The 23,476-nt window shown below is 39.1% G+C and overlaps 2 protein-coding genes across 6 annotated transcripts in view; one reads left to right on the top strand and one right to left on the bottom strand.

Annotated features, from left to right (window-relative positions):
- Nucleotides 1-21,096, bottom strand: part of nompC (no mechanoreceptor potential C) — a 29,478-nt gene extending 8,382 nt beyond the window's left edge. For all 4 annotated transcript variants that reach the window (XM_070283487.1, XM_017176500.3, XM_070283488.1 and 1 more), the window contains exons 1-10: nucleotides 20,967-21,096; nucleotides 15,514-16,824; nucleotides 13,828-13,929; nucleotides 8,537-8,638; nucleotides 5,581-5,697; nucleotides 3,697-3,789; nucleotides 2,232-2,445; nucleotides 1,857-2,152; nucleotides 1,491-1,793; nucleotides 6-1,433 (exon numbers count right to left, since the gene is read on the bottom strand). In XM_070283487.1, the coding sequence (XP_070139588.1) occupies nucleotides 6-1,433; nucleotides 1,491-1,793; nucleotides 1,857-2,152; nucleotides 2,232-2,445; nucleotides 3,697-3,789; nucleotides 5,581-5,697; nucleotides 8,537-8,638; nucleotides 13,828-13,929; nucleotides 15,514-15,897 (3,039 nt within the window). In that variant the 5' untranslated portion in view covers nucleotides 15,898-16,824; nucleotides 20,967-21,096. The remainder of the gene's footprint in view (nucleotides 1-5; nucleotides 1,434-1,490; nucleotides 1,794-1,856; nucleotides 2,153-2,231; nucleotides 2,446-3,696; nucleotides 3,790-5,580; nucleotides 5,698-8,536; nucleotides 8,639-13,827; nucleotides 13,930-15,513; nucleotides 16,825-20,966) is intronic.
- On the top strand, nucleotides 18,921-22,756 carry Acsf2 (Acyl-CoA synthetase family member 2). Of its 2 annotated transcripts, XM_017176599.3 has the most exons (3): nucleotides 18,922-19,167; nucleotides 20,977-22,429; nucleotides 22,490-22,756. In XM_017176599.3, exons 1-3 carry the CDS (start codon nucleotides 19,097-19,099, stop codon nucleotides 22,754-22,756), a joined length of 1,791 nt encoding a protein of 596 aa, XP_017032088.1. In that variant the 5' UTR covers nucleotides 18,922-19,096. The 2 variants fall into 2 exon arrangements, with proteins under 2 accessions (XP_070139591.1, XP_017032088.1); XM_070283490.1 differs by having other exon boundaries at nucleotides 18,921-19,167; nucleotides 20,977-22,756.
- The last annotated feature ends 720 nt before the right edge of the window (nucleotides 22,757-23,476 follow it).

The following is a 23,476-nucleotide window of genomic DNA, read 5'->3' on the forward strand; positions in this document are numbered from 1 at the left end:
CTTACGTTCTCTGTGGTCGCCGCATCTACTTGAACACCCGCCGAGTTGAGGAGCAATCGCACCACGTTCTCGTTGCCGGAAAAGGCTGCCAAATGCAGAGGCGTCATTCCTGATTCCGTGCCGAGATCACCGAATAGAGTTTGTCCCGTTGGCGTCTCCGACTTGACAGTCGCCGGAACACTGGTCAGCAGTTCTCGGACCGTATCCGCCTGGCCATAATAGGCAGCCACATGCAACGGCGTCAATCCCAACTTTTTACTATTAATCCTCAAGGAATTCGTGCTTTTAAGGACATCCAGGACCTGTCCATGTCCATTTTGGGCTGCCAAATGGACTGCGGTAAAGCCTGCCTTGTTCTCCTCAGTGCAGGAGGCACCAGCTCTAACGAGAGCCTTCACCACATCCGCATGTCCACCCTCGGCGGCCAACTGAAGCGGTGTGGCATCCGTGAGTTTATTCCGCGCCGAAATCACACCCGATCGATCGAACTTCATCAGCTCCTCGATCACCTTAACGGATCCCTGCATGGCGGCTATGTGGGCACAGGTATTGCCATCCTTACTGGTGGCATTCACCAGGCTGGGATGCTGCTGCAGGAAGAGTTTGGCCACTTCAGAGTAGTTGTTCTGGGCGGCGACGTGGATGGGCTTCTGGCCCAGATCATCCGTCGCATCGATATTCGCCCCCAGCTCGAGGAGCAGCTGGCAGACCTCCATCTGCCCGCTGGCCGCTGCCAAATGGAGCGGCGTCTGCTTGCGCAGCGTCAAGATATCGATTACCGCATTGTGATCCTTGATCAGGAATTTTACGAGATGCGTAAACCCGTTCATTGCTGCCAGGTGGAGGGCTGTGCGTCCCACACGGGACTTGGAGTTAATAAAAGCCTTGTTGGTCAGCAGGGCATCGCAGACGTGCAGGTAACCCCGTTCCGCTGCCAAATGCAGGGCCGACCTGCCTTCCGTATCGAAGACATCCACTCGAGCATGATTCGCCAGAAGATTGTTCACCAGCTCCATGTGTCCTCGATGGCAGGCAATCAGCAGAGGGGTCCAGCCCACGGAAGATTGACGGTTCATGGCCTTCTGGATATCCGTGGGATTCATGTGGGAGATCATCTCCATCAGCACATCATTGTTGCCAGCCACGGCGCAATAGTGGAAGGCAGTCTCCAAAGCGTTCTTCGTCTGCAGCGTGACATCCGCTCCATTCTCGAGGAGCATGCGGACAATCTGCTTGTCGGACTCGGGGATTTTCACCTCTTCCTTGGTGATTTGGCAGGTGTAATGCAGCGCCGTGGCGCCATCGTCGTTCACCGAGTTGATGTACGTGGTGGCCTTGTCCGGACCGTGCTTCTCCTTCACCGTTTCGATCAAGTGGCGCACAATCTCCGGGTGACAGGATCTACAGGCCATGTGCAGGGGGGTCTCACCCGTCTGGAAAAGAGAGGTATTTTGTAATATCTATATTTCCTCCTTCTAGACTCTACCTACATTTGATTTGTACAACGGATCGCCTTCATCCTCCAGCAGCTGCATCAGCGTGGCCAGATTGCCATGGCGGGCAGCTACATGAACCGGTGTAAGTGCATCATCCGTCGTCAAATTGGGACTGGCTCCCGATTTTAGCAGCATGAGGGCACACCGGTCGCCATCCTTGACTCTAGCTGCTATGTGAAGTGGGGTCTCGCGGAGTTTTCCACCCCGGACATGGACATCTGCTCCAAAACCGAGCAGGGTTTCCACAACGGCGGGCTTGGCCGACTCCACGGCTATGTGCAGAGCCGTGTAGTTGTCCTGTGAAAGGATATAATATAAATCTAAGTTTTTCTTTAAGAAATACGTTTTCCTCCAGCTTACATTGGTGGTCACATCTACTTTCTCGCCCTTCTGCAACAGGGTATTGATGATACCCGTGTGTCCATAGGCGGCGGCAGTGTGGATACTCCTCGCGCCATCCTTGTTGGGCATATGGAGATAGACTCCCTTCTTGAAGAGCATCGTGGCGCACTCAGCATGGCCATTGAGAGATGCAATATGCATCAGCGTGCTGCCATCCTTGGTGCGCTCGAAGATGCTCGCCTTGAACTTGTCGGCCAGTATCTCGATGACGTGCGCGTGCCCATTCTCGGCGGCCAAGTGCATCGGAGTGCGATCTTTAAAGGATTATAATTAGTAATATAATTTCTTAATTTCTGGCTTTACCCTTGGCCTAGTTTAACCGCAAAGACTCACCTTGATTGTCCGCAATGGACGCTGAGGCGCGCACGCCATAGAAGTACTTGAGTAGGGCCTCATCACCTTCGGCGGCCGCAATGTGGAGCGGCGTCTGCCCCTCGCCATTCTGCGTGTCCACGTTCGTTCCATAATCGACCAGGATGCGGACCATGTCCACGTCCCGCCGTCTGGCGGCCAAATGCAAGGCCGTGTCTCCATTGGCCGTCGTTGCCTGCAGTGGAAGGGAAGGAAAGTTGAGCATGATGGCATGCACTTAAAGAAAAAAGAACGAAGGACATTTTAAATCACGTTCTTAATTTTTAAAATTTTGAAGAAGAAATTATTTTTCTTTTACCAAATTTCTAGAAAAAGTAATTCATTATTTTTTAAATATGCCAAAGTCTTGTTGGTTTGCATTTGTAAAGCCAGGTCTTTTTATTTATGGAAAGAATTATTAAAATTAAATAACTATTAAAGTTTAAATAAAAATAATAGAGTTTTTGTATTATGTATTGTTTACAACTGCTTTTCCCCTTAACACATTTTATTTTTGGTCTATGCAAATCAGTTTTAACTACCAATTTTCACTGCGTTTTCACCCGAGTTGGTGACCCAGTTTGTGGCTGCTTTTGCCGGCTGATTGCGTGTTCAGCCAGCGGCCAAAGTCAACTTTAACTTTAACTTTAACTTGAACCCTTGGCCCCACGTTTGGTTAATTTAATCAACACGCACTGCTCTTGGCATGTGTTGCACTTCAACTTCTGATTGAAAATCGCACAAACTTTGCCAATGTCGCGCACTGTTGCACTTTTCAGGTGCATAGTGGCCCAGGTGCGTAGGCTGAGGCAGGTAAATTTGCATTTTTTGATTTATTTACACGCCTGGGCTCTGGGACAGTTCAAGGCTTGAAAAGCCTTGTTGACATTTTCTGACAGCTTGGCTTGGCTGGACACTTTGATAGGCAGTTCGTGGAGGTTTTTTTAAGCCTTACAGTTTGATATGTGTTTCTAGTTTTCAGGGGTTTTAGCTGAGTGCGTAGTTTGTGAAGTATATTTGCATTATTTTTTAGTTAAAGGTTTTTAAGGTGGACATTTTCCGGTTGTCGAAGCGGAGACATTTTGATTGGCGTAACGGAAAATGATTTTAGAAATTGCAGGATTATAAAAAGAACTTTTTAAAAATTTTAAAGTATCTAAAAGTATGTTGTGTAAGAGCTACCACGAATTTTAGTGTAGGAATCACAAATCATGGCATACTTTTAGACACTTTTTAAAGAGTTCTAATATCCCTTTCCGTTTTAAACCCAAATATATTGCTTTATATTTTAAGGGTATTTCCGTTCTTCAAACTTTCCGCTTAATTGCTGTCAAAAACCTTTATTATCAAAAGCTGAAAAGTCATTTATTATATTCAAGCTATTTATAGGTGTTAAAAGCTCCAAATAACACAGAGATCTAGTTCTCTGGCTCGCTGATAGACTCACCTTTAGTTGGTCCGCCGTTTGTGCCGCCAGCAGCTCTCTGCACATGGACTGGTTTCCCGACTCGACGGCCAGGAGCAATGGGATCTTGCCACGCTAGCGATGGGAGAGATAGGTTATGGGGGGCATGCCAAATAATTAAGATAAGGACGACCACAACAAACACACACATACACACAGACTCACAACACATAATCATAAATAACCAATTAGCCAATTCGAGCCTCAAGTGTTAATGGCTACATGTTTCGCTCGCTTCCTCGCCTATTTTTAGCCAAGTTCGCAACTTTGGCGCTTCAACTTTGAAACTGACAGCGGAGGGGAGGAGTAGGGGAAAGGTGGGCGTGACGGGGAGTCATTATCCCTATCTACCTCTAACAGAGGCGAGTAAATCAAGTTGTACAGGGACTTGACCCCCTTTTTTTCGGTATAGTTTCCTTTGTTATTTGTTGTTTGTTGTTGGCAACGAGTTGAGCGCCCTCGCCATAGGCCTGCCAGGATATATATTCAGGGATAAGGTGCGCGTAGAAAAAGGAAAGCAAATCGAATCGAAACGGAACTGAACTGTTGTGAATGGCATCGAAAGCTAAATACTTCATCCGGGTAATTTCGCCTGACAGTGCCATTCCACCTCTCTCTAATTGATTTAAATCAAGTTGCTGTTTGCCATTTGCCGCAAGCCAGAGTATGCCCATTGTCTAGACAATCAATCGGTGGCACCCGATTTCCACGATTTTCCCCAATTTCCTCCCCCAATATTCAGCCCCCCTCTCTCAATCACTCGATGGCAATTCGGTGGAAATTTATGCGCTCTCCTCGCGTGCGTAATGGAAATATCGCCCGTGCATTTGCACCCGTGCACGTGATGCGACAAATAGTTCCGCATTTTAGTTGAGATTTTCCTGAGGGGGGGGGGAGAAGCTTCACCTTCTGCAGGAGCACCTCTGTGTTTTCCGCCTTCGGCTGCCCCGCCGTTGCAAGTTAATCAGACGAAGACGACGCTGACGGTAATTCAACGCCGTCTCGGGGCTAACCTTAGCGACTGCGGTGAGAGCTTCTCATGGATACAGTGAGGGAAAAGGGGAGTGAGTTTGGGTAGAAACCAAATAACTAATATTTAATTTAGTTTATTGAATATGGGATCAAGATAAGTAAGTTTAAAGTAAGAACGAGTTTAGCAAAGAAAAAGTGAAGATAACTTGTTGTTCAATTATTTCCATTTGGAGTTTGTTTTTAATATTTACTAAATACTAACTAAGCAAAAAATTTAATTGGATTTAGAAATTTAAATAATAGATGCTGTATCAATATAATTAAATTTATAAGTTTTTTTTAAGCTATAAGAAATTAAGAACTACTTTAAGGACTTTCAGCACTCGGAATTTATATAAAACATTATGTTATCAGTATAATTATAATTATTATTAAAAAATAACACTAACATATTTTTGTAATTATTTAGGAACCCTTTTCTGTTATTTTTCCTTACAGTGTAATATTATTTCTTATTTTTTTCTGCCTTTTCTGATTACCAGCCAGTCGAAATGCATTTACCCTGGTCGGTTTTGCATATCGATTTTTCCACAAATTTTGTTTGCTTTATGTTACTAGCTCGTCTCGATGCTATTGTTGTTGCTATTACTGTTTTATATATATTTTATTTTGGTGATTTTTATTAAGTCTTTGTTTACGTTTGCACTGCCTGGCACCGCAGTCGAGAGTACTTCACTTTACAGGGACTCACTTTTTTGGGTAGCGAACTTGTACATGGCCCAGAGGAGATAACGCGGCATCAATTGGTTTTGGCAACACTTGTGGCTCTCCAGCACACACACACACACTGATACTCAAACACACAGATAACTTGGCATACATAGTCACACTTACGCCGTCCGCTTTTAAGCGAATATCCTTGCCAGCAGCCGCAAGAAGAGCTCGCAGGATATTGGTGGCTGTTCCAGTTTGCCGACTCGACACCAAATGGACCGCAGTCTGCGAACGCGACTGAAAATATAGATTATTAATTAGTTATATCTTTACTTAAATGGATACAGTAAACACTGCCAACGCACTTATGGCTAAGATCACACTTTTGTGTGTGTTTTTTGGGTCCTACTCTTAATGTTCGCACCTGAAAGCCAGCAAACTGGTTGTTCCCATTCGCTTCAAAATCCCATTTGCTACTGAATAGGCAAGTGGCTCGTTTTTGCGTTTATAAGCACATTTCGTGTCATTTTTCTTTTTCTCCTCTCTCTCGCTCATATCACAGATTGACAGCCCCCCAAAAAAAAGTGAAAAAAAAACATAATAAAGGACGACTCCTGCTGCGAGCAAGAGCGAGAGGTAAGCAACCCGCGGGGTGTGGAGCAGCAGCAGGTGTAGGCAACATAGGCCAGGTGTTGGCTGAGGATGTGGAGGTGCTGGTGGAGTCCCTTAGCCACGCACACACACGCCAATGGAACACTTCAAAGTTGGCTGTTGCTAAAACAAAAGTTTTGGCATCTGGCCGTCTCGCTTCCACTCGCCCCCAGAGCTCTCTTCTGATAACCATCAGTAATTTTGGCAACGCTCACGCCCCCTACGTCACCAAGTCTTGAACCCATTGCGGCCGCGGAAGAATAAAGAAAAACCAAATTAATGGCGACATGAAAAAAATGAAGAGAAAAAAAAGAAATGAAAACAAAATAATTGCCTGCAAAGGACTCGACATAGTGATTATCCTAAATAGGTTTATTTTTAGGAAGATTATGGGGTTCCTAGGGGACGTTTGCGGTATTTGAAATGTCTCAATGTAAATTAATGCTAGCACAGGTTATTATTTTTATAACACTTTTCTTATGTTTAATATACATATTTTAATAACATTTTTTAAGTAAATAAATTGTATTGTCTTAGGTATTAAAGGTGCCAAAAAAATGCGTCATCGAAATTATTAGCATTTTGAAATCCTCGAAAATAATGTAATAAATAAAATCAAATCAATTCAATTTAAATATAATTTTCATGTACAGCGAAAATTTAAAAATCATGAAAACCTTTTCTTAATTGTAAATCATTTTTCGTATTTTAATGGCGATTTTTCTTAAATATTAAATTTTTCTTATAGAATAATATTTTTAAGAGTGTAAACCCTGGAAAATTGTAAATAAAATTTAAGCTACTTGGTAACCACTACATTGAACCCTCCTTTAAATTTGTTTACCTTGAAGAGGGTCGCCTCTTAGTCGACTTGGTTAAAGTGCAGTGGCAGTGCAGTGCCTCTAAGAGGGGCCTAGACATTACCATCTTAACCTTGTCGCCAGTTAATTGCTGGTGCCCGCTAAAGTCACATGCAACATGCGAGCCACAAAGTTGCATCTCCGCGCTTGACTCTGACCTTTTGGTTTTTTTTTTTATATATTTTTAAAGCCACCTGAAGTATGCGTCTAATGACCACAAATTGCCCAAGAATCGAGGCTGACAGAAATCTCGGAAATTAATTGACTTGAAACTGCAGAAATTTGAGCCTAACTACACAGGTACACAGCCAAAAATTTCCACGAACCATTTCAAGTTTTCCATGATATTTGGGTGCTCCTGAGTAAAAGTCCCATACAAAATTATTTTCCATCACCTACAGGTTCCGCGGTATACCTAAGAATACAAAAAACCTATGTTTGCCGACATTTTGAATTACGTGGCCTATATAATTGGACTTACCTTTATTATTTTCGGTAGGACCTACTCTCAATACATCACGGCACTACTAAAAAATAGTCCCAATCGTGGACCATTGCCCATGTCTTTGGAATTCGACGCCAAAGTTGAAACTCCCAAAATTTTCAACATTTCTGTGATGAAAAAACAATTCTGAGAATTAAATCTTATATGGAACTAATTTTAAATATTCATTGAATCTGTTGTTCATTGTATTCTTTAATTTCGGTTTAAAGCGTTTTCATGAGGACATTTTATTGGATTTATTAAACGAATAAAACCGCTTTTTTGGTTTGATTATCTACTACTATTTTCTGTCAAATTTCAAATAAGACAAGGCAACCTATAAAATAGTTGTAGATATGTTTCTTTTTATATATATTATACATTTTTTCTTTTTGACTAAACTTAAATATGTAAGGATTATCGCTGGCTACTAAGCTGTCTTAAAAATGTTATGTTCGGAAGACCTTTTTATTTAATATAAAACTAAATGTATATTATATATAAAAAGAAACATATCTACTACTATTTTATAGGTTGCCTTGACTTATTTGAAATTTGACAGAAAATAGTAGTAGATAATCAAACCAAAAAAGCGGTTTTATTCGTTTACTAAATCCAATAAAATGTCCTCATGCAAACGCTTTAAACCGAAATTAAAGAATACAATGAACAATAGATTCAATGAATATTTAAAATTAGTTCCATATAAGATTTAATTCTCAGAATTGTTTTTTCATCACAGAAATGTTGAAAATTTTGGGAGTTTCAACTTTGGCGTCGAATTCCAAAGACATGGGCAATGGTCCACGATTGGGACTATTTTTTAGTAGTGCCGTGATGTATTGAGAGTAGGTCCTACCGAAAATAATAAAGGTAAGTCCTATTATATAGGCCACGTAATTCAAAATGTCGTCAAACATAGGTTTTTTGTATTCTTAGGTATACCGCGGAACCTGTAGGTGATGGAAAATAATTTTGTATGGGACTTTTACTCAGGAGCACCCAAATATCATGGAAAACTTGAAATGGTTCGTGGAAATTTCACAAAGTTTAATTTTGTGTTCCTGTGCTATTAGAGCAATTATTCCCCAATTCGAAATACACTATCTATACTATATAAAAGAACCCTAGGAATACTCACGCCACCGGTGGAGAAGGGATCCACTCCGCGTTTTGTTAGCAACAATTTGACGACATCCTCACGCGAATACATTGCCGCAATGTGTAGCACATTATAATTATCCTGAAAGGAGAGAGAGAGAAGAGAAGTGGCAGAAATCAATTGCAATTCATTGGCAGGAAACCCACGCCCTCACACTGGCCCATCTGGGTCAGTTCAATGGGTCAAAGTCAGTGGGATTTTTTGCATGCGAGGTGTGGCTTTTGGCCGGCGCTTGATTACTTAAGCCACAATCTTGCATGCGGACTTTCACTTACGAACCCCTCTTAATGGCCAAGAGCCTCACATGCAAAAACTGCATCAAATGCTCCCAAGAAAACCGAAAAATAAAAAAAATTAAAAAAAGGAGAGGAAAATGTAACCCTGAACAAATCACCGAAACGTAACGAAGCGAAAAGAAAAGTACTTTAAGATAACGTCTAACATGGAGTATTAAGTTCGGGGAAAATCACTACAAGTGACTCACATGTGAATTGGGGCATGCGGCGATATTTATTGCCTTATATAATAAGCCATAACGCAACGTGTTACACATACGCCCCGTGTGCCCAGCCCGGGCCATGGGCTTAATTTATAACTAAGCCTCCCCATCGTTTTCAGCCAAAAACGGAAGTGAACTGGTTTTGTATATATGTATATGTGTGTGTGTGTGTATATGTTGGTAACTGGATAAAAAGGAGAGGTCTTTTTGCCCTGTCATCAGGTTGGTTCAGGTAAAGGGGAAGTATGTGTTAAATGGAGTACAGTCGCATAGGGTTTTGCATAAGACTGGAAATTGTTTAAAATTGTAATAAAATAACTATTTAATATTCTTTAGAAAATTTTAAGCTATTCAAAATAAGAATTTTTAGTTTACAGTTTAAATATAATTTATTGTTCTATTATTATATTAATATTACATTAATTTATCCTTTCCACAAACAAAAACTTAACTTAATGAGTCATCTTGTGGAAAATTAAAAGCCTTCTGGTTAATATAAAGTAATTATAGCTAAGTGTTTGAAGTACTTTATAGATTTTAAACCCCTTAAAAATTATTAAAATAATGCTGTATATTATTTTACCTCAGAGCAACGGCTAAGCTTTATTTTAATTATTCATTCAAATTTAAAGGGAATTTAAGTGCAAGAAGAGGCATATTTAACATTAACTCTCGGTTTAACGATGCCACAACGAAAATCTTAAAAAAACATTCGATTTTTCACAAATTTCCATATTTCTATATTCCTTTAAGACCCACGTAATACCCCATGGGATTTTCCCCCATTTAGTAAGTGTGTGTGGGCTTCGTTTCGTGCGAAATTTTCGTGGTTTTTCTGTGGTTTATTTGCGACTATTTCTAGCCGCAGCTCCTGCTAATTTGCATACAGCCCGCCGTTCCGAGTCGACGGCTTTGACACATGTCCAGAAAGCCAATCCAAGAAGTTGGCCCGAAAGAAAAGCCTAAGTAAACTCTGGGCCAAAGTGGACTGGCGCTCAAGAAGGGGCCCAAGGTAGACAGATAATATTTCACGCGCTGTTTTGCATACTTTTGAGCGCAACTCGACTTGGAGCCTCGTGCTGTGTTTGCTGGGAAAAAGGAAAGGTAAGGAGAGCAAAGGCAAGGAAAAACCGGAAACAAAACCAAAACGGAAGCGCAAATTTTCCAGCACATTTTTGCCTTTGCCTTAGTGAAGTCCAAGAGGTGGGGCGACCCAGTTTCATTGCGGGTGTTTACTATAGTGTTTATAGACGGGAAGAGAGATACACACTCGAGGAGTGTGTGTGTGTGTGTGTTTGTGTCATGCACGTGGATTTCTTGGCACCTTGATGAAGTCATTTTGGGCCGATGTCACACACCTTCCTGAGGGGTGCTCTAGAATAATTGCAAGTCCTCATTACGGAGCTCATTTTGGATTACTCCACATCCTTGCATGTGCACTAATGGAGTTAATTAATTTGTTTCTTTCTCTCCTTTTTTTTGGTAGGGGAGAATAGATTTTCTCACGCACTCTAGGAGCTCTTGACAAATGAATCCCTCTTTTATTCCACATTTTATTTCACGCTGTCATCGCTTTACTCATATGTAAAGGAGGAGAGGTCACTGCGTGAAGTACGCCGCTTGAATTTAATTAAAATTGCATATTAATGACGCCACCACCACCACTATTACAGGGCCATAAAAATGTAGCGGAAGTCACAGCCCAACGTCCGAGGTCTCTGTGTATTTTTTTGGCCACTCGCAAAAGGTCAAATGGAGTTTGGGCCAGGCTCAGGGCGTACATCGGAGTCATGTGCTTGATTAATTGGCTTTTAAGTTGCAAAGGAGGTGTTGCTAAAAACACGCCTCTAAAAAAATACTCCTTGAAAAGTTAAAAATGTTAATTAGCCGCGTCGTTACATCATGCACGTATATCCTTTATAATGGCCATAATATGTCGTGTTGAGTGGGTATTACTTAGGCCCGTTGCCCGACAGTTAGATAAGTTGCGAATTGTAAATGCAATAAACATTTCCCTCTCACAAAAGCTAAGAGTTTTTAATTCATTAGGGCCAAGAGGGGCGGGCAGTAAACTGAAATTATCTGAGTTGGTCACGACGTGACATTTAACTAAAAATAAGACTAATGATTCGGATAAGGTAGGGCCTAGTGATAAGCTTCTTGAAAATAGGTTAGTTTCTAAAGGAGAGGAGCAGTATTTAATCAAATGAATATGATGTAATTATACATTAGGAAAATGTAACTAAAACATAAGATTACTAAAAAAAAAACCGTCAGCCAGATGCCTCTAAATAATTAAATAAACCAAAAAACCCTGGTAACTTAAAATCTCCTGGGACCTGAAATCATACAATTCGATATCTACACAGAAAAAAAAATCCGGGATAAAGTCGCCAAAATCAATCCCAAGTGGGCATGATTTCGAGCTAAGGTCGGATTTTCTTAATATAAGAACGAACATACTTAATTTTTTCAATCTCGAAAATTCTTGATTCAATCCCGCTAACCTTAAAAATTTCAATCCCAATTTTTCTTAATTTAATCTCAAAAATTCTTAAATTTTAATTTAAAAATTTAAATTTAAATTTAATTAAAAAAAAAAAATTTTTTTTTCTCGATTTAGTCCCCGAAATTCTTAATTATTTTAATCCCAAAAACCCTTGATTTAATCCCTCTAAAGTTCTTAGTGAGAAGTGAAAGAGAAGTTTTTATTTAAATCTGTAATTATAAAGCTACAAATGGTTATTAAATTAATTATATTAATGTATAAATCTTATTTAAAGCCACTTAAACTTACTTTTCCTAGTTCCCGGTCGGGATTCGAACCCATGTCTCAGAAATCACAGACCGTCCGCTTACCAACTGGGCCACTGAGTCAAATCAAAAGCTAATGTCGGGAACCCGAATACATACAGTTTCAAGGAAAGAGCAAAAATGTTATCTCTCTCTCTGAGCTAAAAATAGATTTGCTGCTCTCACCAAATTTTTAAGAATATTTAGGCTTAATTCAAGAATGTTTGGGCTTATTATGCCTCTATAATCCCAAAATGAGATTAATTCAAGAATTCTTACGCTCATTTTGTCATTTTAATCCCGAAACGCGATTGATTCAAGAATTTTTAGGCTTAATTGGTAATTTTAATCCCGAAACGGGATTGATTCAAGAATTTTTAGGCTTAATTTGCCATTTAATCCCGAAACGGGATTGATTCAAGAATTTTTAGGCTTAATTTGTCATTTAATCCCGAAACGGGATTAACTCGACTGTCTAACCCCGAATCGTACTTAAAAATTTTAATCCACCACATCGAAAAAATCAAGAAAAATATTCTTGATTTTTTCGTTCTACCATTTTTTCTGTGTACAAGTTCCAATTCTCTTAAAGGCACCTGAAACAATTTTTAGCTTAGAAATTACAAAAAAATAGCATTAAATTATGACTTTCTATAATACACCTTAAAAAAGAGTTTACCTGCCCCAAAGACATAACATTTAATACCTGGCCCCCCTCTTCATGTTATTTTCATGGTTAATTTCTTGTATTTTCCAGCTTGTTCATGTTTTATTTGAGTTTCATGTCTAAATTTAGCTTTAACATTTTCTCCAAAACACACACACTCTTTAACGGAAAAGAGGGGGTTTTCCCTAAGAAAATTAAACTTTTCTGTGTTTGTTTTGGTAATTCAATTCGCCATGTCTGAGCCTAGGTGGTTTGGCAACAATTATTTTGTAATTAGGTCAAGGATTTTTATCGCTACAAAAATATTGTTTGTAGGCGTAAGGACATGTGAAGAAAAGAAAAACCCAAGCCCGATGAAGCCCAAATGAAACGTGCCAAGTAATTGCGGCATGCAAAAGACTGGCCAACGAATTCGGCCAATTGTTGGTCACTTGGCCTAATGGCCTGGCCACCTGGTCGCTGCTGACATCCAAACGAGAATTGGCAATAATCACGATGGCAAATGGGCTTAGAAATCAGGATAAACATCAGCTTTGACCTTTCATCTTCGCTTGTTAACCTGCTTTTGTCGGAGGGTAAATAGTTGAAGGCTTAAAGTTATTAACATAACTTTTTGATGGGTAGCTTGATAGCTTGAGGGATTTATAAATAAATAACAAGTCTTCTAAAAAAACTATCTAAGAAATATAGAGAGCAAAGGTAGCACTAACTGCTGCTTTATTTATTTTCTATATAAGAAAGTAGAACGGATACCCATCTCTACCTCCTATTGTCTTTATAATGTTAATAAAAAATATCAAAGACTGTCCTTTTAAATATTTTAAATACATTTTTGGCTAAAAAGACATTCCAACTTTTCCCAAAATAAATTTTAACCAACTTTCAGTTATAAAAACAAACTAAAATCCTCACTTTCAATTCCCAAAAACCCTTAGGAAATCCCCTTTGGGTTTTCGCGTGCTGTGGTTTCTTTCCCTTGTTTTTTTTCTTGGCCCTCCAGAGCCCGTTGGCCAAGCCCGGTTCGGTTGACCCATTGAGGTCCGGCAATATTGAAGCATTCAAGTATTAAGTGCGTGCAAATCCTGCGTAGACGTGGGTGTATGTACGGGTTCACCCACCGACGCCCCGACGCTTCAGATTTAATTATGCGGTTTTTATTGATTTGACACAATTTTAGCGGCTTTTGTTTGCCGCCACAGTAGTTGGCTTCAAAACAGCTGGGTTTGTTTCTATATTTGGCTACCCACCAGGCAGGTGGCCAGTCCAAGCAGCTTTAAATTATTCCCAGAATAAACCTGGTCCAAGACTTACATTATTACGGGCTCCCACGTCGGCGCCCAACTCAATCATGCGATCCATTATGGCCGTCTTATTGTCCTTCGTGGCGTACATCAGCGGCGTCATGCCGGTATTCTGTAAAAGGAAATGGTTTGGGGTTATTTATTTAACTAACTTTATTATTTAACTGGGTTTTTGGTGGAAAAGTTTTGATAGTACAGATAATTTTTTGGTTTATTTTCTCAGGTTTTTCTTTATATTCTTAAAGTAGGAAAATCTTCTTTGGTTACTTCCCTACTTCCCTTTTAATATGAATTATAATTTAGTTTCTTTAGTCAGTTTTGTTTTACAAATTGTAGAAACAACTGTTATAAAATAATATTAAAATCTTTTAATTTTTGAATTGTCATGTAATGGTTTTAACAATTCATAATTTGATTAAAATACTTTTAGGCCCAACTATGCAGTCTAAGTTCATTAATAAGAAATTAATTAGATTATAATTCACATCAATGGGGGGAATGTTTATACAATATATGCATAGGAAACTGATTGATAAGGACTAAAGTTGCAAGTTAAATGGATTGAAGTTTAATGTTAAAATAAATATTCTGTAATCAAGTAAAAACAATAACTGTAAAAACAATAATAGTCTGGCTAGAACAGACACAGCCTGAAGTTATGACAGAAAGTTGGGATCCAAGGTAAGTCCCAGACCCCATCAACCCTTTTTTTTCGCCTCGCCGCATTTCATTAGCGGGGCTCCGTCGACGTCGCAACGCTAATTTTATGTCAACGACTTCTCCGTTTCATACCGTTTATGGTAAATTGAAATCGAAGCGCTTCAATTCTTCGATGTTTTATGAGTTTATCGGTCGGCTGGTAGTCAGCGCAACTTGTGGCAGGACTCCCGGCAGTCCCGGAAAAGCCATCGCCTTGGCAGCCAAACATTTGGGCCGCGCTATCAAATAACATTCTCTGCTCGTTCGCCGTTTTCTGCTAGTGCTTTCTGCTTTTGCTTTTTTTGCTTTCTGACTTTTATTTTCTGTGCTCTGAGCTCTGAATTCTGCTCTGTTTTCTGGCCGCCAGCTCCTGTGCGCGGCTCTGTGTCGTTATTTTGGCTGGTAAACAACCAGAAATCGGAAAATGCCGCCGACGTTGATAAGGGCGACGTTTGTACATCCGACAAATACACTTGAATAAATTATTGTTTAATTTTTAGAATTTATTAAAAGTAATTGGGGAATTTTTAGTAATTTTTAAATTACATAGAAACCCAAAGAAATGGCTTCACAAAACAAAACATGAATATGATTTGACATATAGTCGAGTCTCGTTTTTTGTGTATTAATTTTAACTATTATTATTTGTAAAATATTTATTTATTAAGCCCTGAGTTAAATAAGTAAATGAAAAAAAAAAGAAAATCTACAAAAAAACAAACCTATTTTAGAAAATATTACATATGAATATGAGCTAATTGGAAAGAATTCAGCTAAAATCATAAGCTTAAAAAAATATTTTAGAAATTAATGGCCCCTCAGCTTTTTCATATAAAAATAAACAGTTTTTTATCAAATTTTCCTCAGTGCATAATACCTGTTCCTGTACTTATTTCGATACTGAATCCCGCTCTCTCTCTGCTTGACAATTGATTTTACAAATTTTGTTTTATTTATTTTTTCACCGCGAAAAACCGGCGTACAGTACAGCACTCACCATGTCATGGACTCCGGCCAGCGGTATGTGGTTGCCATCCTCGCCCACATTGGCCACATACTTCTCCAGCTTCTTTAGCTCCGCCTCGATGGGTGTCCACTCGCTCTTCATGGCCAGGCCGAGCACCTTGTTGGCCGTGTCCCGTATGGAGGCACCGGCACTGGGCGGCTTGGGGGCGGGAAAAGAGTCCATGTCCTTCTTGTCGCCATTGCTGGAGCTGTCGTCCTTGGGATCGGAATCGGCTTTGCTGGCGGGCGTTGCACGTTCGCTGGGCGTGGCCGAGTCATCCGGCGGACCGGTCAGCGAGGAGGGGGTCTTGCGGCCAACGCCGGCGCCACCAGCGCCGCCGCCTCGACCGCCACGGCCAGCGCGGGGCTGCGACATCCTTGGGTGGTCGAATCTCTGCTCCGAAATCAAGCGGAGATCATGGGGGGAGGGCTTTTATGCTGGGTTTCGGGGGGTTGGGAAACTAAACAAAGACACTTTCGGCTGTTAACTGGTTTATGCTGCCATTATCCTTGTAATATCGGTCGGTTATTATTGTATTATTATTGATTCGGTTCGGGGATACGGCTTGGGATTGGGATTGCATACTTGGCGGCTCCTCCTCCGCTGCTTCGCACTCGCATTGCACAAATTCCTACGGCCTCCGCATTTTACCAATATTTGTTACCAACAATTTGCATTTTCATTGGCAACACAAACGGCAACAGCAACAGAGAGAGACACACATACACACAACGAAACACACTCGAACACACACAGAAAATTGCTCCAACACATCCGCTTGCTATTATTCCACTTTGATTCTTTCGCTTTCTTCACTTTTACTACACAAATTTATATGTTTAGCCCCTTTTATGGCTTCGGTTGCGTGTGCGTTAACGGCAGTGCCCCCTTTTTCTTCCCTGTTTATACTTATATATGTATATATATTTTTTTTTTTTTGGCCAAAAGAGTCTCCTTCTGAATTTTTTTGGTAGCCACAACAAGTATAAAGCACAACCGTTTGCCACGAGCGTCTGCGAGTTTCTGATTTGCCTGCCAGCCAGTTTTCAGTAGTTGTTTCAGAGCTTCAGAGTTTTTCCGTTTTCCCAAGGAAAACTCGGCCTGCCACTCGGTTGTTGGTAGCGTGGCAACACGACGAAGCTCCCAAAACGTCGAAGGACGAAGACGCTACCGCGAAAAAGAGCCAAAGGAGCAATCCGCGCAAGCGTTTGTTTACAATTGTTGAATCCCCAATCCCAAGCGGAGTTTTCGCGCCAAAATCTCAGGCTTCGTTGGGGTTTCCCTCTTATCGTCGTTGAGTGGCTGTGGGAAATCCAAAAGTACAGATGGGAATGGATTAGTCGTGGGAATCCCACAGGTAAATTATCATAATTATAAACTTAATATTTGGTTTTCTCAGTTTAGTATTTGTACGTATTTCTTGTAATATTTTAATGAAAAATGTACGCGATTTAATGTAAATAATTTGGAGTAATCGGGAAAAAGAAAAATATATCAAGCTCGAATTAAATTGTACATATTACTGCCGGAATTCTTACGGGTTTTGGCAACCCTTTCTTTGCTTATTGCTAGCGTGTCTTATGGGACTCATTTTATTCGTTAGAATTACCCAAATGGGAAAACCTAATTGAGTTTCCACAGGGTCTCGACAAAGATATGCTTAATTTATCTTAAGTGATTTTTTAAAACTTCTCCCCAAGGTTAACCATTGGTTGCCGGTCAGCTTTCAGTTTTTAATTTTAAAGAATTTAATAATATAAACAATGCTCTCAAATTAAATAGGGAATTTTATGCTGGTTGAAGCTACACTATTGCTAAAAATCTGACCTGTAAAATAAGCTTTAATCTTTAGTGACAGTCTTCGTTCAGTAAATATTTATTATATTATTATTATTTTATATAAACATTTATCTGAATTATTGAGAAACATTTAACATTAATATAAATAAATAATAATATTTAATTATTCCTTTAGAATCTAAAGTTTAGATTTTATTCATATTGCATTATAAGGGTTACATGCGTACAATTTAAAAAATCGAATAAAATTCTTATAAAGATCTATGAAGTCTGCTATTCCGCAAATGTAGACGCTCCTTTTCATGGTGGTTTGATAAGACCCCTTCTAAGTATTGTGATAACATCAAGTAAACTTCCAAGCCAAGCGAATTATGTCTGCCAACTTATCAGGGATGCCGGGGAGTCAATGATTCAGTAACTTTTCTTATCGATTGGGGATTGCTCTCTTATCAGTTAAGTTATAAAATAAAAAGATTAAAAAAGTAAACTTTTCAATACCCAAAGCACACGCAAACATGGCAATCATGAGACCCCTCTGTAAAAACATAAACTTTATCAGATTAATTAGTTCCAAAAATACAATAGTATTTTTTAAGTATGCAGCTTAGCAATAAACAATATTTTGTGCATTGTTTTTCGTTATTTAAAAACATTTCGATGGCCCTCTTCTACTGCCTATAAACAAAACAATCAATAACCACTTGAATGGGTTTACCAGAAGCAATTCCATTGAAACTGACTATCAGTCAGTACTAGAACCTTATCAATGATTTCCACACTATCATATTACACAGCTGTCAAAAGCTTTAAGAAATCTCTATCAATATTATATTATATTATTATTAACACATTTTCATTAAATCGTTCTCCCATAGCTGGCGAAATAGTATAATTGTGGGAGAACACACTTTCCTGAGAGATTGTACAACTGCGAATCACGCCACACTGAAAAAAAGCTTCAAACATTAACAGAGGCGTAGGCAGAAGTATTTTAGAAAGGGGATTAAGAAGGAAAATATATTATTTATAATAAAATAGAAAAAAAATTATAAATATTAAGAAATTGAAATTTTGGAATGTGTAAAACATAGTTCCATAGAAATATATATGGTAATGTATTACAGAGAAAAAAAAAATAATACAAATTATAATTATATTTTTATTATATATTTATATGATATATTTTCTATATTAAGTTATAAAATGTATAACCAAAGCTGGTTTAAATATATAATTTAGTTTAAATATATAATTTAAATAAATACCTGCACAATCCCCCTTATCTACGCCTCTGCTCGCTTCGAATCTTAACCAGACGAGCAAACTTAATAGCGCAACAAATAAAATATAAACACAAAACAAATGCAAAACCAACAACTAAAAAAGCCACACGTGCTGGCAAAGGCAGAGACAGTGACCGAGGCAAAAGAAAGAAAAAAAAAATAAAAAGGCAAACAAAATAAAACTGTTGAAACACAAAGCAAAACAAACTCTGGCAAAGATCGTGTCTGACTATTAAAAAAAATACACAAAACCACACACAAAGGCAGCAGCAAAGGCAGAGAGACGACAGCGGACGACTATTGAAAAAACCTCCCCGTTCAGTTGATATCAGAACTCGCCGGGCTGCGGACGTTCCTCAGAAAAAAACACATTAACAATAAATAATTAAGAACCTGTGGAAGTGCATACGGGACATATTATGAGCAATTATTAATATACAAGATTTAAAATATAAGATCAAGTGAAAGTCTGTGATATATATTCAGTAAAGATGAACAGGAAGCTGCAGATCCTCTCCAGGCATGTGCTGAGGCAGCACCTTGGCCTCAAATCCATGCGCAGGTAAGCAAGGACCCTCAAGGATATTTATCTCTACCACAAGGTCATTTGTGGTTTTATCTATTATCTTAATAAAGGTAAAATATTCCACCAGCTAATTGCGCAGCATTTAATTTTCTTTTAGCTATAAATCCCCCCTTATCCCCCTCAGAATTCTGGGTGGAGAATTGCGTAACATTTTAGATTCCAGATGGAGGAGGGGTACAGTTGCCACAAAGGTCTCAACATAATTTAAATTAAATAAACAATTAAGTTTACTTCAAGTTGAAAGCCCAGCTTAAGGGGGCGTGGCTCCTCTGATTCTAGTGTCTATTTTTGATCAAATATTTAATTATCGTCTATTAATTTTGGTGACTTTCAAGAGATACGTTAAAATGCTTTGAGAATTTTCCACTCGCTTGATAATTTATGGCTGCCAGCAAAGTCAAGTGCCAAGTCAACAGATAATAATAATTCATGTTTACTTTTTAACAGATTTTACAAAAATATAAAATATATATTAAACTTGATTTAATTAAAACAAGCTGTAAGGTGTAATAACCGGTAATTACTCGCTGATAATTATATGTATATAAAAATATATTTTCAAAAACATTCTGCGGCACGCTCCACCCATTTCACAGGTATCAAAGGCACGCTTACAAATCGTAAGCACAATCTGTCTGCCGGCAAATAATAAATCAAGTGATAACATACGCGTTTATATATAGGCAGACTATTTTATTATTATTTTTAAAAGCTTTTTGCCTTTAACAAAAGCTTTCACACTTAGCGAAAATACAAACCCAACTAGCAGGAGAATAAACCTTAATAAATACATTAACGGTTTCTTTGACACGTAATAGAGTTTGTAGAAAAATAGTTTTGTAGTTTTTGGGTTTACTAGAATTAATGTTTAACAGATATATATGAAATATAAATTTTCATTTTGTTTACATTTATTTTGTAGTTATTTTATATGTAAAATAAATAAATATTTTCAAGTTCCTTAATTGCACAGAGAGAAACCCCTAAGTCAATCATAATTAAAACCTGTTATTATCATTAATCAACCTTTTGACTCTTAAATGATTAAAAGTTTTTTTGTGTGTGCTTTTGGGGACTTGTTTTTGGTCATTTCAATATCTTTTTCTGATTAGGCTCAAGGTTATATTGATTCATGTATAAAAAATCAATTAAGTCAGGAGTCAGGAGATAAATATAAGGTAAAAACAAAATTATAAGCATAATAACCTGCCGCTAAGTACTGACTAAGCCACTGGATCAAGATCTCAAATTGATTTTTTAAGGGTATATAGAACTATCAAACACTCATAAATATATTTAGTTTTTAATTATTTGGCACTTTTAATTGTTTAAATATTATTTCTAAAGTTTGTACGAAGAAGTGCTTACGAGTTTAACCAGAATTTACTTTCTGAATATTTTAAAAAGCTTAAGCAACTGCTTCTTTACTTTACTTCTTCTTTATTTCAGTATTTAATTAATTTTAATATTTTATATTACTGTTTTAATTAACATTTACAAAGGTTTGTTTAATATCACACACGTATAGACTTTCAAAACACGTCTTTACTATATCAAACCTCGTCTTAGACTAATCACATTAAGCTGGTTGAAGACTAATTATTGGCAAAGCTTTGAATATTCAAAACCCAGCTTGAGCTGAATCCACATCAGAATGGCCATCATTATACACTTTAACCAATAAAGATTTTTTAAAAAAGCTTTAAATAAAGTCAATATAAATCGGTAAACTATATTATAAGGAATATCTTCATTTAATCCCTTTTATTGCTTACTTCCTTTCAGCATCTCCACGTCGATGCCCATCCTCATCAGTCACAGACACCATGTGGGCAAGGAATCCCTGGTTCATCGCACCATTGGCAACCAGTTGGAGCTCTCGGCAGCGGAATTCGGAGACACGGAGGCCATAGTTTCCTGTCACGAGGGCAAGCGCTACACCTTCCGGAGTCTGATCCAGGAGGCGGATGCCCTGGCAGCGGGTTTCCGCAAACTGGGCTTACAGCGAGGCGATGCCGTGGGTCTGTGGGCACCCAACTACATGCACTGGTATTTAGGAATGATGGGAGCCGCCCGGGCAGGACTCATCTCGGTGGGCATCAATCCCGCTTTCCAGGGACCCGAGGTGGCCTACTGTCTGAACAAGGTCAATGTGAAGGCCATCATTGCACCGGAGACATTCAAGACGCAAAACTATTACGAGATCTTGAGGAGCATCTGTCCAGAGCTGGCAGATGCGAATGGCGGCAGGATCCGCAGCGAGAAGTTCCCCCATCTGCAGTCCGTGATCATTGACAGCAACGATGGCCTGAAGGGTGCCCTCCGCTTCGACGATCTTCTGGATCTGGCCAATAAGTCGGAGCGCGAGGAGGTGGCCAAGATCCAGCAGGATATCCTGCCAGAGTCCCGCTGCAATATTCAGTTCACCTCGGGCACCACTGGCAATCCCAAGGCGGCGTGCCTCTCCCATAACAACTTTGTGAACAATGGCATTCATGTGGGCAATAGAAATGAGCTGGAGGGAGAGAGAATTTGTGTACAAGTACCCTTGTTCCATGCCTTTGGCGTTGTCATTACAATAATGGCAGGCTTAACCAAAGGTGCCACCTTGGTACTTCCGGCCGCTGGCTTCAGCCCCAAGGATTCCCTGCAAGCGATCGTCAAGGAAAAGTGTTCTGTGATCCATGGCACGCCCACGATGTACGTGGATCTGGTCAACACTCAACGAAAGCTGCAGGTTCCCCTCGGCAAGATCAAGAAGGCCATAACTGGCGGAGCCATTGTGTCGCCGCAGCTCATCAAGGATGTGCGACAAGTCCTCAACGTAGAGACCGTCCACAGTGTCTATGGTTTGACAGAGACCACGGCCGTCATTTTCCAATCCCTGCCCGGCGATAGTGACGATATTGTGCTAAACTCAGTGGGTCACCTGCAGGATCACATTGAAGCCAAGGTGGTGGATGCCGAGGGCAGGTGTGTGCCCTTTGGCCAGCCCGGGGAGCTGTGCGTTCGCGGTTATACCACCATGCTGGGCTACCACGGTGACGATGATAAGACACGGGAAACGATTGGCAAAGATCGATGGCTACGCACCGGCGACCAGTTCATACTGGAGGAAAACGGATATGGAAGGATCGTGGGCCGCCTCAAGGAGATGATAATCCGTGGTGGCGAGAATATATTCCCCAAAGAGATTGAAGATTTCCTCAATGCTCATCCGCAGATTATCGAAGCTCATGTGGGTATTTTGAAGAGGTTAAATAAATTGAAAAATAAATTAATTACCTTATGTTTCCAGGTGATCGGTGTTCCGGACGAGCGACTGGGCGAGGAGGTTTGCGCCTTTGTTCGCCTCCACGAGGGCGTTGATCCCTCTTCCTTTACCGCAGAGACCCTGAAGGCTTATAGCAAGGGCAAGCTGGCCCACTTCAAGATTCCTAGATATGTGTTTACGGTCGAAGCATTCCCCAAGACCACCTCCGGCAAGATCCAGAAGTTTAAGTTGGTGGAGATGTTCAAGGAAAGTCTGGACAAGAAACACAAGACCGCCAGAGCTGAGAATTAGTAAACAATATTACTTGTAGTTTTTAGAAATCGACACAATAAATTAAGATTTTATATAAAAAAAGGTTCGTTGTATTTTATTAGTTGAAGATAAAACAAACAATATCAATCTCTAAGTTTAAAATTGTTTTTAAATAATTTAGAATTTATAAAAATGATTTTAAACGAGTATTTAACCATAATATTTATTGATAAATACTTTGCAGTTGGTTTTTTTACACAGAACTCACATTTTGTGGCCTTCTTATTTATTTATACAGCATACTTATTGCCTCTTCATTAAATATTTTGTAGCTTACTTATAGGATTTCATTCTGTTTGATTACAATTTATTTTATAGCGTTCTTTTGTCTGTAATATATATTACAATATTGTACAAACATTCGCTGTGTTTACTTATAAAATGTAAAGGGCATATCTAATCCAAAAAGAAAAGATTATAAATTTGTTGCGAATTTTTCAAATGTCGATCAACGTTTTAATTTAGGAAAATATAACTAAACTATAATTCAGAAAACAAATGTAAAGCAAAAAAAACGATAGAACTTCTAAGATGTTAAACTAATAATAACAATCCCTATTATAGGTAAAAATTGTAAATAAAAAAGTTATATTTGATAGCATTTCAAGCTTTTTGGGGAATCAAAAATATTTTATATTTATATAAATATACAAAAAATATAAATATATATATAAACATAATAAAAATGTTTATTATTAT

This window comes from Drosophila kikkawai, chromosome 2L (genome assembly GCF_030179895.1).
Source record: "Drosophila kikkawai strain 14028-0561.14 chromosome 2L, DkikHiC1v2, whole genome shotgun sequence".
Taxonomy (NCBI): domain Eukaryota; kingdom Metazoa; phylum Arthropoda; class Insecta; order Diptera; family Drosophilidae; genus Drosophila; species Drosophila kikkawai.